General features: G+C 29.8%; 1 protein-coding gene across 1 annotated transcript in view; it reads left to right on the forward strand.

The window, feature by feature from the left end:
• Positions 1-3902: 3902 nt before the first annotated feature.
• Positions 3903-18509, forward strand: part of LOC126742586 (homeobox protein MSX-3-like) — a 71013-nt gene continuing 56406 nt past the window's right edge. The window contains exon 1 of the mRNA XM_050449320.1: positions 3903-4554. Within this exon, the coding sequence (XP_050305277.1) occupies positions 3999-4554 (556 nt within the window). The 5' untranslated portion in view covers positions 3903-3998. The remainder of the gene's footprint in view (positions 4555-18509) is intronic.

The following is an 18509-nucleotide window of genomic DNA, read 5'->3' on the forward strand; positions in this document are numbered from 1 at the left end:
ACTTATATAACCTTTATAATTCTAACACTCAGGATCTCCTAGAACTTGTTCTTTATAGCATAACTTATTTAAGGTAACAGAGACAACACAATTTAATTAGCTCCATAATCTATCTTCCATGATATCTAGACTGAGAAACGCGCTTTTCTATTATTCTATATTTGGAATGATGGCTGATATTTGGACATGAAGTATATTTTGTGGGCACCTCTAACTTATGCTTATAATAAAATAAAATATAAATAAAAGCCATTTATGTTATGCATTATAAATTACTCAGCAATTAAAATAAAATCCATTAATTATATATTTTCATAATATATTAATTTTAATACTTTTTTGTTAATTGTACAGTTTTTTAAAAGAAACGAAATTTTTTTTATATATTTAGTTTTATGTTTAGCACAGAAAAAGTAAAACTGACATTACGTCAAGGAGATTGGTGGATTTATTAAAGTGAAAAAATATATCTGTTTAACGCTCTACCTTATGTATAGAATAAAAGAACAAAATAAAACATCCACAAGTCACAGTTGATATGTCACAGTCATAGATAATGAGATATCCCTTAAGACGGGAAGCAAAACAAGTAAAGACAGTACCTAGCGACAGGTGTTTCAGCTTTTTAGGTTCTTTGGGGCAGCACAACTAAAAAACCGAAGGAAAAAAGAGGAAATGAGTAAAAGGAAAACAACAACAACTCTATCTATTGCGACAAAAATTAGGAGCAAATACTGTTTGGTTATGCTGAAATAGGATTCTTTATTTTCTGTTGGAAATAATCGTGTTAATTCTAGTACCAATGATTTTGTAAAAAATCGAGGTCTGTCACCAGTAAAATTGCAATCAAAAAATATTGAACCAACAATTCTATCTCTACTCAGTTTTTGCTTTATGTTGTGTGTTACGGATAGTTGCTTTTCTCTAGAGATACTTCTTGGTTTAGAGTTCTAAATTGCTTCTCAATTTTACTCACAGTATCTTGACTCAGTGGAGGCAAATCAGGATGAGTTACTTGACATAGAGCCACAATTTCATTTTAAGTTCGCATTTGGTTTCCAAGCCCATTTAACAAAAGAATTTCGATTTTTAAACTTTTTGAACATTGGTACAGCACAATACTATTACTTACTTTACTAAAGAATGCTTTTTATAATACCTACCCATTTTTCAATCCAATTTATTTCACAAAGACCTATTTATCTATGCATTTTTACATTAAACAAAAGTTTGAATATATATATGTATGATGGCAAGTAGATAATTTTGGGGTAATTAGGTCATTTTATAGCGAATAAGCATCTATATCAAGTCAAGGGCTACTATATGTTTCAAAAAAAAAAGAGGCACCATCAATTTCCTTTTTTAAATAAGATTTCCAACAAGATGGCGTAAGTGGCATTATCCCATTTAAAATAATTATGTTCGGTCACGTTTCGCCCTTTCAAAGGGGTTGGACAAACATTTTTTGAATAAATTTTTAAAGGTGACAAAGAACCCAATGGAAAATTTCTGTAATTGTATTTGAACCCTTAATTTATCGTACGGTAAATAAATGTGGCAACCATAGCCATTTAAGTTATGCATTATAGTTGTACATGTAATGTGCCATTATGCACGTAAATAAAAGAAAAAAATGTCTTATGTATTGTGGATGGTCCTAAAAATGATGGTCCTCTGGTTATCAAACTATGACTAAAAATAACTGTGAATAAAAAATGAAAATAAATAAAACAATCGTAATTAAAACGGAACATCCGCCGCACAAATTGTCCACTAAATTATAGTTAAAAATGATAAAAATCTTCCTTCAAACTTATATAACCTTTATAATTCTAACACTCCAGGATCTCCTGGAACTTGTTCTTTATAGCATAACTTATTTAAGGTAACATAGACAACACAATTTAATTAGCTTCCATAATCTATCTTCCATGATATCTAGACTGAGAAATGGGTATAAATATGGAACGCGCTTTTTTATGATTCTATATTTGGGATGATGGCTGAGGTTTGGATATGAAATATATTTTGTGGGCACCTCGAACTTATGCTTGTTATAAAATAAAATATAAATAAAAGCCATTTATGTTATGCATTATAAATTACTCAGTAATTAAAATAAAATCTATTAATTATGTATTTTTATAATATATTAAGTTTAATACTTTTTTTATTAATTGTACAGTTTTTTAAAATATGCGAAACAAATTTTATATACTTAGTTTTACGATTAGCACCAAAAAAGTAAAACTGACATTACGTCACGGAGATTGGTGGATTTCTTAAAGTGAAAAAATATATCTATTTATTGGTCTGCCTAATGTATTGAGTAAAAGAACAACATAAATCATCCAATGTAAGGCACAATTTTTTTTCCCTTAAGATGGGAAGAAAAAGAAGTAAATACAGTACCTAGCGACAAGTGTTTCAGCTTTTTAGGTTCTTCAGGGCAGGACAACTAAAAAATCGAAGGAAAAAAAAGGAAATAAGCAGAAGGGATCAACAACAACAACATGAAGCGAACAACCCAACTTTGTAATCATTTTGATCTGAGTGGCATACCAAATGTTTCAACCATAGGACAATTATTGATACTGTTTTCATTTAAATTTTAAAAATTGATAGAAAATAATAATAAACTATTTATTACTTAAGCAACCGTTCAAAATGAACACCATTTACTTCTTGACAATGCCCCAAACTATGACAAAATTTGCGCGTAATTAATTAAATTTCGTTTCTCGTCCACACTATCTATTGCGGCAAAAATTGGGAGAAAATACTGTTTGGTTATGCTGAAATTGGATTCTTTATTTTCTGTTGGAAATAATCGTGTTAATTCTAGTACCAATGATTTTGTAAAAAATTGAGGTCTCTGACCAGTAAAATTGCAATAAAAAAATATTCAACCAATAATTCTATCTCTAATAATGCCAGCTCACACACCAGTTTTTGCTTCATGTTGTGTGTTACCGATGGTTGCTTTTCTCTAGAGATACTTCTTGCTTTAGAGTTCTAAATTGCTTCTTAATTTTACTCACAGTATCTAGACTCAGTGGAGGCAAATCAGGATGAGTTACTTGACATAGAGCCACAATTTCATTTTAAGTTCGCATTTGGGCTACTATATGTTTCAAAAAAAGAAGGGCACCATCAATTTCCTTTTTTAAATAAGATTTCCAATAAGATGGCGATTCGCTCTTTCTAAGGGGTTGGAAAAACATTTTTTGAATAATTTTTTAAAGGTGACACAGAACCCAATGGAAAATTTCTGTAATTGTATTTGAACCCTTAATTTATCGTGCGGTAAATAAATGTGGCAACCATAGCCATTTAAGTTATGCATTGTAGTTGTGCTTGTAATGTGTAATTATGCACGCAAATAAATAAAAAAAATGTCTTATGTATTGTGGATGGCTCTAAAAAAAATTCGACGTCCGCCTCTGATATTCAAACTTAAAATAACTGTAAATAAAAAATGAAAATAAATAAAACAATCGTAATTAAAACGGAACATCCGCCGCACAAATTGTCCAGTAAGTCATAATTAAAAATGATAAAAATCATCCTTCAAACTTCCTAATTAATTCACAACAATTTAAGGCTCGTTTTTACTCGACATTAACAAGCGCCCGTTAAACGGGAATCACAATAGCATTAAAAATTCAGAAATTAAATAAAGGTAAACTACAGCGGACCATATCGTTTGTTCGACCTGAAAGCGAGCCTTTTATCTGAGCGGCAATCGAGGTAGCTAGGGACGTTACTCGAGCTTATTGGTTGATTTGTGTAATAATGTGCTTAAATTGGGGGCGGCACGTAGCCACGCCCAACGAAAAAGCACCGCCCCCCACCGGAATTCCCTTATCGACTCATACGCGTTCAGTTATTTGGTCAGTTTTGCCGGGACAGCTTGGCAACGCCGGTCTTAATCGATCGAATTAATTACACCACTAATAAAACATGTGATTGTGATTAAGGTAACGCGTAACTTAATGCTTAAAAAACCGTCTGATAGTGCCCAAATTATGACTATCCAAGATCTGGACGGGTTAATGGACAAGAAAGGGGAAACTATGCAAAATCTTAACAGTGATAACAATGTGACGAGTCAGACTAGCAAAAATGGACATATTAGTTTTAGTGTAGCCTCCCTGCTAGCGGACACGCGACCAGCCAAGTCTAGCTCACCGGTATCGCAGAGTTCCTCGACTTTAAATCCTTCCAGTCCCGCCAATCCGTCTGAGGATGACTACGATTCGCACCAAGAGGAAGATTTGGAAGAGGATGACTCTATTGTAGACGTAGAGGATCTCAATCAAGACCAAAAGTCTCCCTCGCACAAAGACTCTGACGAAACAAAAAGGGATTTTGGAAAGGAGGGTGGTTTGGGTCATGGACCTATTCGTCCGACACCGTTTTCCGCTCTTGCGGCGGTATATCAGGCCGCGCATCAAAGTTGGCCCCCCCAGGGGCTTATGAATCCTTTTGGAGGGCCATCGCCCGTTTTTCAGGGGTCTACACCTTTTGGAATGGCAGGAATGAATAATGGTAAGTGTATGGGTTGCAGATATGAGATTTTACATGTCCGTCGGATAAAGTTTAGGACTGTGAAGCTATTTTACTTTTACTATTTAGTATGACTTAAATGCAAATGCAACAAAGAATTTGGCGAAATTTCATTAAAGAAATTTATAGTTTTCATTATTTTTTTCGTACAGATTTCTATGATCTCACTCCTGCATAAGATTGATGGTTGCTTGTATTTGGGCATGAGATATTATGAACATATGAACCCCTCACCTGTGCATCAGAGTAATTCTCTTTTAAGTAAATATTTGCTAACAAATATGCAATAAAATCAAAATGATAGAAACGAACAACCGTAGCCAGCCATTTAAGTTATGCATTATTTAGAAATAAAAAGATAAAAGTAAAACTATTAGGCAATCATTTTTATGAAATTTCTTGCTTCTAGTTGGTTTCTTTTTACATCTAGTTTTTTCATTGTAAAACAAAAATAATAAGATATAGTTATCGTAGCTATTAAAGATATGTATTAAAAATTTAAAAAATTAGTTGTTGTTTTTTGTTGTCCACAAAAATTTGCTTATGCTTTAAGTTAATTGCATACGGTGTCAAATAAGACTTAGGTTTTATATTATAATATACGCTTGACAACAATTAACGAAAATAAAACGTTATTATAGTTAAATAAATTGTTGGTTCCAAGACCATTGTTTACAATAAAAACAATTTTTATGTTTAATACATTTTAATGTTTGTACATGTTATGTTTATAGACAATAGTTTCCGCTCTTTTCGCCCTAATAATGGCGTCGGCAATACTAAAATTAGCAAGAAATTTTATAAATGAAACATTACAAGTATATTTAAAACTATAAAAACACTAAAACTGAGTAAAATTGTTAGAAGATTATCATGGTAATAGTTTTTGCAGTATTTGGATTAAAGGTACATACGAGAATAGTAAGTTTATATCTTTTCGGTTAATAATAATAATAATAATAATAATAATAATAATAATAATAATAATTCATTTTAATAAAAATTATAAAAAATAATATTAATATAGTCATTTAAATTATTTAAGAAATTTTAAATAATATTTATTATTTGAGATTATGATTTATATTCTATGGGTATGAATACCGTATGTCGGTGTATTTAAGTATGTTTTCTCATCTTAATTCTACTATAAACCAGTTTAAAATGGTAAAAAAGCAATTCAGTCCAAATAATGAAAATAACTTCAATATATTTTTAAATTAAATGTCTTTAAGATTATATTAACAAAAAACTGGAAAATTGAACATTTTATTTTTACACTTTCTTATCTTAATTCTACCGTAAACAAGTTTAAACTGATAAAAATCTATACAGTCAAAATAATACAAACGGCTACGAACCCCATTTAAGTTATGCATTACTTGAGAGTTAAAAAGAGAGCTATTAAGTGTCAACTTTTCTAATAAAATGTATTAATAATTTATTAATTTTTTTGGTGATTTTGCAGTAATACTAAACATGTTATATGAAAAAAAATTACTATCTGATTTACGTCAAGGGATATTTTTGTTAAATATGTATAAATTAATTTTTTATATAATTTATAGTGTTTAAATTTTCTTTTAGTTGCACACAATTTGGAAAAAAAAATTATATTCAGCTCCAAGAGTATCTGAAATGAATATTGAGCCAATCCATAATTTAACCTTATATCTTTAATCCAATTTAATGTGATATATATTTTCTATCAAGTTTCTGATATAAAGGAAATTTAATATTTTGATATAACTTACAGTCAGTCAAAATGAAACTCGTACACCTAAAGTTTCTTTTACATTCTGTACAAATAACGTGCAAAATATTTCCAACTATATATATCTGCAATCAGCATAAAATGTTAAAGAGCGAAAATGTTATGGTCAAAATGAAACCCGTACATCATATTTACTTTACAATAACATTAATATTATTTATAGTTAGCACTTGGTATTAAGAGCATCTATTACTTTAAACACTCCTGTGTGATTTTTAATTGAGTTTAATTAATTTTTTGTCCTTCTTTTACCATATGGGGCGTCAGCGTGGACAAAAAAGCGTTCTAGAACGCAAATTAATTATACAACATTGGAAAGATGGAAAATCATTGCGACAAATTTCCAAAATAATTTGTAGGCTGCACTCTACCGTGCAAGGAGTTGTGGATCGTTATAAAAGTGAAAATGGAATATCAAATAAAGTAAGGAAAAGCCCTCGAAAAATGTTTAATTCGTACGACGAACGTTGGATCCTCAGAAAAGTTGCGGAAAACCCGAAAATGTCTGCACCGAAGTTGGCAAAAGAAATTGAGAAATATTTACGAAAAACAGTTCCAGATCCTCAAACAGTCAGAAATTTTCTAAAAAAAAAATAATATTCATAGTAGAGTGACTCGAAGAAATCCTTGGATCAGTAAGGTAAATAAAATCAAGAGGTTAAGCTTTGCTGAAGACCACAGAGACAAAGATTTTTATTTTGGAAGAACGTAATTTTTACAGATGAGGGTAAATTTTGTATTTTCGGATCAGATGGACAACAACGGGTGTGGAGAAAGCCGAAACGAATCTCTCAAAGAACAAAATCTACGAGCCACAGTAAAGCACGGAGGTGGTTCAGTCATGGTCTGGGGGTGTATGTCAGCTGCAGGTCCTGGAAATCTACATTTTATAGAGGGTATAATGGATCAGAACATGTATTTGGACATACTTAATCAGAATTTAAAGGCAAGTGCCCGAAAATTCCGAATTGAAAAAAAATTAAATTCTACCAGGACAAAGCATAGGGCACAGAAAGTAAAGAATTGGTTGCTCCATAACTGTCCAAAAGTACTTAAAACTCCACCGCAAAGTCCAAATATTAATGTCATTGAAAACTTATGGTCACATTTGAAAGTTCCTATAAGAAACCATGAAATTTCAAACAAAGAGCAATTAAAAGTAGTGATTCAAGAAGAATGGTCTAAAATATCACCCGAATATTGGTACGATCAATGCTTAATCGTTTGGCAGATGTTATAAAAAATAAAGGACTACCAACAAAATATTAATCTCTTTATTATGTTTTTTTTCCTGTATATTTCTAATGGTGTACGAGTTTCATTTTGAGTTGTAAAATCGAATGTAAATTTTCTCATTTTTCTTAAAACTTCTTTTTGTGAAAAGTATATTTTTACTTTTGTTTTGTCTTTCAAAGGCCATCATATAAAATGTATATATTATTTTTTTTATGTAAGTAAAAAATATATTTTTATAAACAAATAAATTAAATGTACGAGTTTCATTTTGACTGACTGTATTTGAGTAAGAACAAATAAAGGATTAGTTTGTATTTAAATAGAATATATTTAATAGAACAAGATCGTTAAGTTGGCAAAAAAAATTAAGATTATTCAATAAAATATAGACACACCAATAAAATCTTATTTGCGATTTACACAAGAATGTATAGAATAGTTGATCAGGTTCCTCTAAGTTATGCATATTTTGGAAATTTATTATATAAATATTTATAGAAAGAATATGTTACTATTTAAAACCGTAAGAAAAAAATGAATTATTATATTAGATTTTGCAATCCTATTAACAAGAAAGTATAGTTTTTGTATGCAAGGTGTTTCGCAATTTTTGTTACAAAAAGGATGCGTCAACTCGCTACAGAAGTAGGGCATGTCATATAATCTTATTTTGTTGTTTTTTTTTGTTGATATTCTGTAATGTTTGTGAATGAATGAATTATAGGAACACTCACTTTAAATTTATTATAAAAATTTAAAAAAAGTTAAACATTTAGTTTTATTTAGACATTCAACTATATTAACGTCAGTATATTTTAGATATATCCTATAAAATAATTATGATTTTAGATTGTTTGTTTTTACTATCAAATATTTGGTTTTTACGCTTTAGCCTTTCAAATGATCTTATTTTTCTTTTATTTTGATACATATCATAAACATTATGGTAAACTTCTCTTAAATGGACAAATTTTGTAAAAATTTAATATAGCGATCTATTACAGAACCTTACTAAATGTTTTTGGAATTTTTTTGAACTAAGAATTTTAAATTAAATTCTTTCTTGTAATCCCAATTATATTATGAGGGGCACATTAGCAACTAACTTAATATAATAAAATTAATCGCTGCAAAATAAGTTACAGCTAATTTAAAAAAAAGAAATATCAGCAAAATTGTAGAAATGATCTATAAACTATGATAAATAAAGAATATTTTAGTGAAACGTTTATTTAACATTATTAGTATGTATAATTGGTATATTTTGTTATCTTTACGTAAATTACTGATTATCAGCCAATTACCATGTGCAGCGTAACATACCTGTTTGCATAAGTTTAATATGTTAAAAGTAAAAACTTTAATAAATATAAATATGTTATTTTATGACTTAAGTAAAAAATCCTTGATCCACCCCTGGCCGTACCATTTACGCCCGCAATCGCGGCTCGCCCATCCGGCCAAAGACCTTTTGCGAAAAACTCGCGGCGAGATTACCTTTTAGCGTCAATTTCGCGCTTTTCAACTTTAATAGCTTAATTTGAAGCTGTAACATACTAAATATAATAATTTTACGGGATTAACGAAAAACCGCGATGATTTCGCGCAATTTTACACGCCGCCCTTTGATGTCCGTGCGCCGCGCGAACCGTCGACAAAACAAAGATGGTTATATTGATGACGCGTTATTATTTCACGTCAATTATTTAAAAACAATACAGGATTGGCTTGAAACTAAAAATTTGTAAATAAATATTTTTGAACTTTGTTTAAGGATGCTAAAAAGAGTTTAATTTGCTGCATAAATAGTGCAACCAGAGGTGGATTCAGGTACTGATAAAAAACAACAACATAAGTTGGTTAATCTTTCGGACCATTTTTTGTTGATTATATTATAAAATTTAATTAATTATAATAAATATTACTTTTTCTTATAGTTGTTGGATATCATACATACTTTTTTAACTTTGCTTACTGCAGCCCCGTACAACTCAGTTGTACTCATACCAAACTAGGTTTAAACATGAGATTTGTCTTTTATCCACCCTTCAATTGCCTAGTACTTTTCCTTGCAATATAGTCTGCAATAGGTGAAAACTATTTTCATTCCTTATTATGTGTTCCAAATACTAAAGCTTTCGTTCCTTTAGAAACTACCTCTTTTTTCTTGCCCATTCTGCTAAAAAACTCGATATTTGTTATGTGATCTGTTCGTGGTTTTTTCAATAGTCTACAATATGAACTGCTTTTAATTTCTTCGCTGTGTTTAGTAAGTGTCCATCCTTCTATCCCCTAGGAGAATACGTTACAACTGAGGAGTCTTATCTCTATGATCCCATTACTCGTTTTCCAAAGTTTTCGATACAAATAATACTTGCTTCTCACTCGTTCTATTGGTTTTTGATTAATTATAAGCTGACACTTATTTATATTGTGTTTGCTTATAATTATTAGTCTTGTCTGTTATTTGATTGCATCGTTAAGACTAAAGTTAAGACTTTTTTGAAAACCTCTCATTTTATTAAAATATATGCATAACTTAAGTGGATGTGAATATCGTTTTTTTTGCAATCAAATATGAAAAGAATTAAGCTGTAACTTATTATATTCCAAATAATTTTAATAATTTATTATTTATTAATAGTATATTATATACCCCATTATAATCTTATAAAGATAGTTTTAGACCAATAATACTAAAAAGTAGCAAAAATTGAAATGCTTGTATTATTGTCATATAGATTCGTTATTTTAACATTCTTAATTAATTAATAAGTAACGATGCACAGGTTTTAAAGGATACATACTTATTTTGCAGATGATAAAATGCAAAACAATACAACAGAGAGGTTCTGAACTCTACTAAGCCATATAAATATACAAATGCTATTTATATAAATAAAAAGAATTCAGTAAACGACATAAAAAATGTACAGCTAAGTAAGTGCTTTTAATATGAATTTAGGCATTTTGCAAAAGCATTTTAAGCATTATGTTTATCCATTGGCTCAAATCTTGAATGCATGTTTCGAGCAAGCAGTGTTTCCTAATGCATTAAAAAAAACCAAAAGACATACAGGCATAAGCAGGACTGCAATAATTGTAGACCTATTTCTCTTTTATCGGTACTTTCAAAAATAATAAAGAGAGCAATATAATATGGGGTTCTTCACTTTTTGCAACAAAAAAAACTACCTAAAAGATCGACGGTGGATATAAAATATTGTTTCGTAAACAGGATATTAGAACAAATTGCTAGAGATGTTAAAGGTTTCGTTTTTTTAATTCCTCAAAAGCCTTTGACATGATAGATCATAACCTACTTTTAACCAAAATTAAGGAATAATCAGGTCTTATTTAAGTAATGGATGACAGGCCATAAGTGTTCCCAATAAACACAGAAATACTCGGGGAGTTATTATTTCGCAAGTATTCTTTACTTCCTAAGGTGTTCCTTAGGGCCTATATGGGCCAGAATTATTTTTAGTGTCAAGTAAAGTAATAACCTCTTCAGTTCAGTTTTTCAGTTTGCTGGTGACATATCTTGTATTCTTATGGCCGAAAATGAATCCATACTGACCAAGACAACAAGCACTGAAACTTAATATCTCGAAAACAATGCAAATGTATAATCAATTATTTAGTAGAGTTTAATAATTTGAAACAACTCATTTGGTTTCGATAAAATCATATTAGCCCAAAAAAAGTTAATAAGATGCATTAAAGGACCGAAAAATGCCGAGGATAAAAAGACTTATTACATATTGAATATTTCCCTACTTTAGTTACATTAACATGTATAATGATTTACCCGATACTTTTAAAAGTTTGTCAAATAATAAAGCATTTAGGTCTAGACTTATTATGTGAAAATCTCTTATCGCAGAGACTCAAGACTCAAAACGCCTGTTATAAATTAGCTGTGTGGTGGCATTTTTTTACGATTCTTTGTATGTATTGTGTTTCTTGCGTATTTATTTGATTAACTTATATAGGTAGGAAGTTTTAATGCAATTATATGATATATTATAACTTAACACGATAATTTTTGACAATTGCAATATTTCCATTGAGACCTTAAGACAAATAAATTTTATTATCATAAATTATTTAGATTTCCTTATGTTGAAAAGAGTAGAGAAGCTTGTGGCATTTTGAATTTTATTTGCAATTCAATGTTTATCAATCAAATTTTATTATAAAATCCTTCTTTATTATAGCCATTGCTTCCTGTGCAACATGAGTTTCAGATTTTAATTATTTAATAGTACCTAAACAGACACTCCATTAAATTCTCCATAAAATACCATTAGCTAAACATACGTAAACGTCTTTAAAAAATGATGATGTATATATTTAACACTTATAAGTTAAATCTTAGAGTGCATAATTGCGAACCGGACTACCAGTGCAAAAAGTTGTCTTTACAAACCATTTAAGCATAAAATTAAGCATTTTAATATGGTTTTAAGGTGACGGCAATAAAAGGTAAAAGTAATTAGTTTTTAAGGTAAAAAGAGTATGCATTTAATATGGGCCCTAAGGGAGCGCTTATGCTGAAACATAAATAAATAATATTTTATGGAAAAATCCTAAAAAAAATGTGAATTTTTATGATTCTTTAGGTATCTTTAAATAAAGATTTAATTTTTTATTTAAATAAAATTTATATTTGATTAAGGAACCCTATTCGTGGAGGATTTTATTTTGACAAGGCAGTTGTCTTGAAATAAAGGTATTATGGTGGGCCTTAGTTTCTCTACTGATTTCCTCAGATGATGTAAGGGAGTATCTATTTACAGTAAATCTTGCGAGTATTTTAATCAATTTGTTGCCCTGGGATTTCTGTAGAGCGATTGACTCACTATCGATCCCCTAACCTCAAAAGGCATAAAGTCTTCTTCAAAGACCCTCCAAGCACTGCTAATATTAAGAGACTTATTAGTTATGAGGGTCAAATTAAGAACCTCGTATTTGTAATCCGTTAGTGTTTTAGTAAATATTAGGTATTCTAGGAGTGGCTCACCTTTTTTGTTCGTGTCCGTGCTTTCCCATATTCTACTGTGAGGATTTGCATCAAAGCCAATAATTAGTGAGAGAGCTTCGTCTGTGTATCCTGGAAAGTAGGCTGAGACAATAACTACCTCTCTTCTGCTTCAGTTTGAGCCAAATTCGATTGGAACCATAGCAGTGTCACTATCCATAACTTCTATAGGAGGGAAATAGCAGGTGTTTATAATAGTCGTAGCCCTTGATGTGTTTGCGCCCATGTGATAAATTATCTGCATGATGAAGAATTGCTTGGATACATTTCATTTGTCATGTCGACATAGAGTACTACTATACAGGTCAATGAGCTCAACTGCAGCATAACGACAGAACCTATCGAAATTAAAGAAGATATAATTCAAAGAGACCCATTGAAGCCACTATAGTTCTGAACTGGAATCTGGTAATTAATCCTTGATCAACAGGATTAAACGTTACAAACTATGGATTTTAGCTCGAAAACAGTAATATGGAGGCAACTAAAATTATGCATATGACTCTTGGTAGATATTAATTTGAGCAATTGCTACGAATTGTAGATGAGTCCACATTTTGGGATGCATAAGGGTCAAACATTAATCATCCGAAAAGGAAAGGTAAACCTGAATTTCTTTCAAATAGAAAATGGGAATCTGATTAAATTGATATACGAGGAAAAGAGACCTACGTTACAAATTATTTGGGAATATTAGCACATATGCCTGCTTAGTACTGGGATATTTATTTAAATTACCATACCTCCAAAGGAAAACTAGGACACTGCTTACTAAGCACAAAAATCACCAACAAAGAATTTCTGTCAAAAGAATGATGCTTTTAGGATATGAGGATGGCAGGCAGACTTAGGGACACAACAAAACTAATGTGAGAAATTATTTTTACAGACAATCTTTTGCTGAATTAGGCCCATTCAGGTTATATACATGCATACATACATGCCGATAAAATACATGCAAGAACATGTTAACAAAGCCTTGTGAAGCTATTGGCTGGTCTCAGGTCAAACGTTTCCTGAAACAGAAGATTTACTATAAGCTATAAAACATCAAGTAATTCCTACTTGTTACTATTTAAAATCTGCAGTAAAGGATGCACAAGTGTTACTGATAATAGATGTAGATACACATGTCAAAGCTCTAAAACCATCTAGCCTGTACTAGAAGGATGTCAAATGTTTGTACCTTATGATTATAAAGAGAGATATCATGCGGTAGCGAAACTTATACATCAGGAGCTGGTATTAAAATTTAATCTTTTGCAGGATAAGAAATCTCCATACTGTGGTTATCTCATGGAAACTAATTTAGAAAATGATAACTGCACATTTTTCTATGGCTTCAACAGTTGAGTGTAAATAAAATATATCTAAAAATGATGATACTGTTGTTAAATAATTTTTTTATTAATATCTACTTTCTATTAATAGTATTTTATAATTTATTATATGTAAAGGTAGTTTCTAATGCATAGTCAAAGTGGATATGACTCTTTTTTAAATAAATAACCCTTTATAACAATAATAAAATATGAAAATGAGTAATTATAAAAAGTTGTGTGAAATGGAGAAAGAAACTAAGAATTTAAGAAAAAATCGTACTATTAAATGATAAATTATTTACAATCTATATACAAGCAGAAGTGAAAAAAAATCTCGGATAAGAAAAATAATTATACATTAATTTGCCACTAGCATTACTTTATACGATATTTTTAACGCATAATCATAGTGGATACTAATGCGATTTTATTAAATAAGTCCTATTATGTTATATTAATAATAATAATATAATAATAAGTTTATTTATATTAAATTACACAATATTACAACTCAGTAAAACAAATAAAGTACCATAAATAAATGATTACCCACAAAAGGAAAACTTTGTTAGTGGGACAACAATAACAAAGAAAAGAAAAAAAGAATACCTTAATACCTTTAACATAATTTTTTTCTAAGATTAAATAAAAATGTCTAATATCTAAGCAGCTAAAGCTTTTCCATATTCCTTAACTAACCATAAAAAAATATATATATCATAGAATAATAGGGGAATATAAGAGGAAACAAAAACTGAAAGAAAGGCAGCTGAACAAGAGATGATTAGGATTTTGAAGCTAACAAGTAGATAAACATTTTCAATTTGGTTTTTCAAACTGTATGTCTTCAAAAAGAAAAAAAAGTAAATAAATAAATAAAGTCATACAAATAGAAAAAAATAAAATATTAATCTAAGTTTTTTCGTATTTGGAATTCAACTTTAGCAATCATGGAACAATTGTCCTTAATTCTTTTTTTACCAATCCATTCTTTTAATTGAAGCTTAAAGCTTTTGCAATAAGAAGCCCAGAGGGTGTGTATGTGTGGTATCACTCTCTGTGAATTTTTGGCCTAATATAGCAGTAGCTGCGTTTAGCAAGTGTTGTTTTGACTTTGGAGAGTGATCCAGTGTAAGCCTTAAGTCTAATTATAGTCTTTAAGTCTTAATATCTTTATTTATTGCCTTATCACAATGCTTTAAATAAAGAGATGTCTGAGATCCAAAATTCTGCTTTCTTGGTATAATTGATCTGAACAATATTGTTTGTCTTTACATAAAACAATTTTTAAAATGTATAATATTATCTTATAATGTCATCCTTTTTTAATTTCTCTTTGACATACATAAATATTTATGTTAATATTATCAAGCACCAATAAAACTTAAGAAACAATAAATTCCTCAACCATTACACCAGGCATCAACCTGTCTATATATCCTAACTATTAAGCTCATCTTTATCATCACCTGGTTGTATAATAGTTATTATCCGTAATCCTGGGATGTTGTTTTTATCTCAAACGAATGTTTTATAGAATCGCAGTCAATTTAACAAATAGGAGAGTTTTATTATGTACCCGTTTCCAAGTTTGTAGTAGCAGAGTGCTAAATGGCTGCCAAGGCTATAAAACAGATAGAACGTACAGATAATTTTATATTATTAGCGGTCGGTGGAAAGGCAAATATATTTTCCGAGTTGGCCTGCGTATAGGCGAGGAACAGATTTAAATTCTTTTAGTTGACAGAATCTTTCCTTAATTGGTTATAATAAATGCCAAGTTGAAAATAATCAAAAACAAGTTCAATGAGTTTCATTTTATAGTAGTGATTAAATGCTTAGGAGTCAGTTTAAAAACCAAAAAGAATGCTAAGTGGTGTGTAGATACTAAGAGTTAACCATTATTAGTTTTATTTCATAGAAATTCCAAGTTCTAATCGGATTCTCTATAAAAAGGTAATTGCAAGACTAATGCTTTGATGATCTACCGCATTGTTCGTTTTTATGTGAACATATGGGCAATTTCGTAATGGCTTGTAATATTACTTAGTTTTACAGTAATTATCGATACTTGAGTTGCCTTAACTTGTTTATATTTTAACACGAATTCCATATTAATTGTAAGCAAATATAGCCCGATAAGTATACCTCAACAGGAAGTAAACGTAATTCTTTGGCACGTTAATCTCACACATTTTTATTAAAAACAATAAAAACTACCAACCATATCGACATTCCAAGTGCTCGCTTTCAAATGACAGTTGTAACGACCGAATTCACCTTGTTTATTATTTTTAATTAGCGAAGGAAAAAAGATATTTTATGTCCCTAATTAAAATTGTAGATTTCCTTTTAACAAGCTCTTTTTTTCGTATAATTAATAATAATTTAAATTTTATGTAATCAGCTCGCACTCCGAATTATATTTTCGTTAATTAGAATTTTTCTGAATCGAATTAACGCCGGGCCGCCGACTTTTTTTCGTCGGATTTATTTATTTCGGAATCTCAAACAACCGGCTAATTAGTTAGGAATTGATTTAATTTTTTTTTTACGACTGAGCTTCTTGGTATTTTGTTTCAAATTTTATCATACTAATAAGTTTGAATTTATTATTATATTGGATAAAATATTAAGGAATGTATTAGGTTGTACATTTTTTAAAAACATCTCTTACCTCCCGAATATTCTGGACATGTATTATGTCCTTCCTATACCTATCTTTAACAGTTTACAGTAAAAAATTACATTTAAATAGTAATCATGTTTTATTGCAACATAAATTGATTAATTACTTTTAAAATTTATTTTATTAAATTCTGGAAGTAGTCGCCATTAACAGCATTTTAAATCATTAATTAGCAGTCATTTCAATTATCTACACTATGTTTAAAGGGTTTCAACTGTACTGTTAATTAAAAAATATTTACAATGCGTTTAACTGAGACTCAGAGAATCCAAATATTAATTTTGCTTGGCTGTGGTAAGAAAACTAGAATATGCCACGGAGTCTGAATAATCTTGAATAATAAAAATCAAGTCAATTTACTATCAGTAGAATTAGGGCTAAATGGAGAGATGGCTGGAAGTGGAATGTAGAAGTGGCGTTGCTATGATGAAAAATTGAATTTGCGAAAATCCAAACCTTTTAAGTATTCACTATTCATCTTGCAAGTAACAAAATTTTTAAAGAAGTAAAGGTGCCTCTCTTACAAAATGTAATTACTTCAAGAGATACATGATGATCTAGATGACCAAAAGAACTGATAATATCCCTAGATTTTGGAAACAGATATGTTTTACAGACGACTTTTTGTTTGAATAAACAAGTAAATAGGCATAATTTTAGGTACTGAGCACCTGAAAATTGATTTTGGGAATTTAATTCTCAGAATTATGAAAAGATGAATATATGTACAGGGATAATTATTAACAGAGTAACCCTAGTTCTTTGAAAGAAGTTTAATGGAACAGCATTATCATGGTTTTTTAGTAGAGCATTTGCTTAGAACGTTGAAAAACTAGAATTAGTAAACAACTTTGTTTGAGTTTATTATGTGCACAGGGGCAAAGGGGGTGTTTTGTTTACAAACATATTCACCGTTTTTATATTGTCCAGTTTACACATATTTTCCAAAAAGTAAAATGTACAAACGGCTTCGTGTTTACATTCGGTATTTGTGAAGTTTTGTAAAGAAGTAAGAAGTAGAAGTAAATATCGATACTGTCAAAAGAAAAGTCATCATAAGCGTAGAATAATGAAAACTTATTAGGAAATATATAATAATTATAAAATATTTAATTTCCATAAAATTGCTTTTTATTAGACAGGTGCCTTTACTCTAGTGAAGTAGGTTAAAAAAGCACATACTTCATACGGTATAATATTGTTTATAATTTAAAGCATAATCTATTAATAATAAATATTTATTAAGTAAATATTTTTTGACGACGTCACTGGAGATTTCTTGTCGGTGCAATCAACAAAGCGACCGAGCGGCGTTGCCTTTTTCTCAAATATACGTAATTTGAATTTATTTTACTTTGAATATTGACGTCTTTATATTGAGTACCTTAACATATGTTATTAAATAAAAAAAAGCTTCAAGGAGAAGGAATACTATTGTTTAGTGCCTGTCAAAATAAATGACAAATATTTATAATAATATAAAATTTTTTTTTGCTATTTCTACATAACCATTTGACATAATTGCATCCGAGATGTTGAAAGCAAACAAACTGCCCATAGTTCCACGGCAATGCTAATTCTAGTCTTATGTTTTATGTCATCAGGAATATTTTTCCAGATAGGGTTGTATATCTATAGCAATTATCGATCATTTCGGTTATCGTTAATTGTAGCTACTTCAAGCATTTGATAAAATAAATTCTAAGTATGCGCAATGTATTTTATTTAAAAAAAGTGCATATAGCATAAAGTATAGATAATGACTTAAGTAAATTATGCTACTATTGCTATGTTAGAAATAATACGAGTTACGAGGGCAGTTACTTAATTAATTTATATACTACATTGTTGCGAAATCTTTGCAGAGGGATT

Source organism: Anthonomus grandis, chromosome 11 (assembly GCF_022605725.1).
Source record: "Anthonomus grandis grandis chromosome 11, icAntGran1.3, whole genome shotgun sequence".
NCBI lineage: Eukaryota > Metazoa > Arthropoda > Insecta > Coleoptera > Curculionidae > Anthonomus > Anthonomus grandis.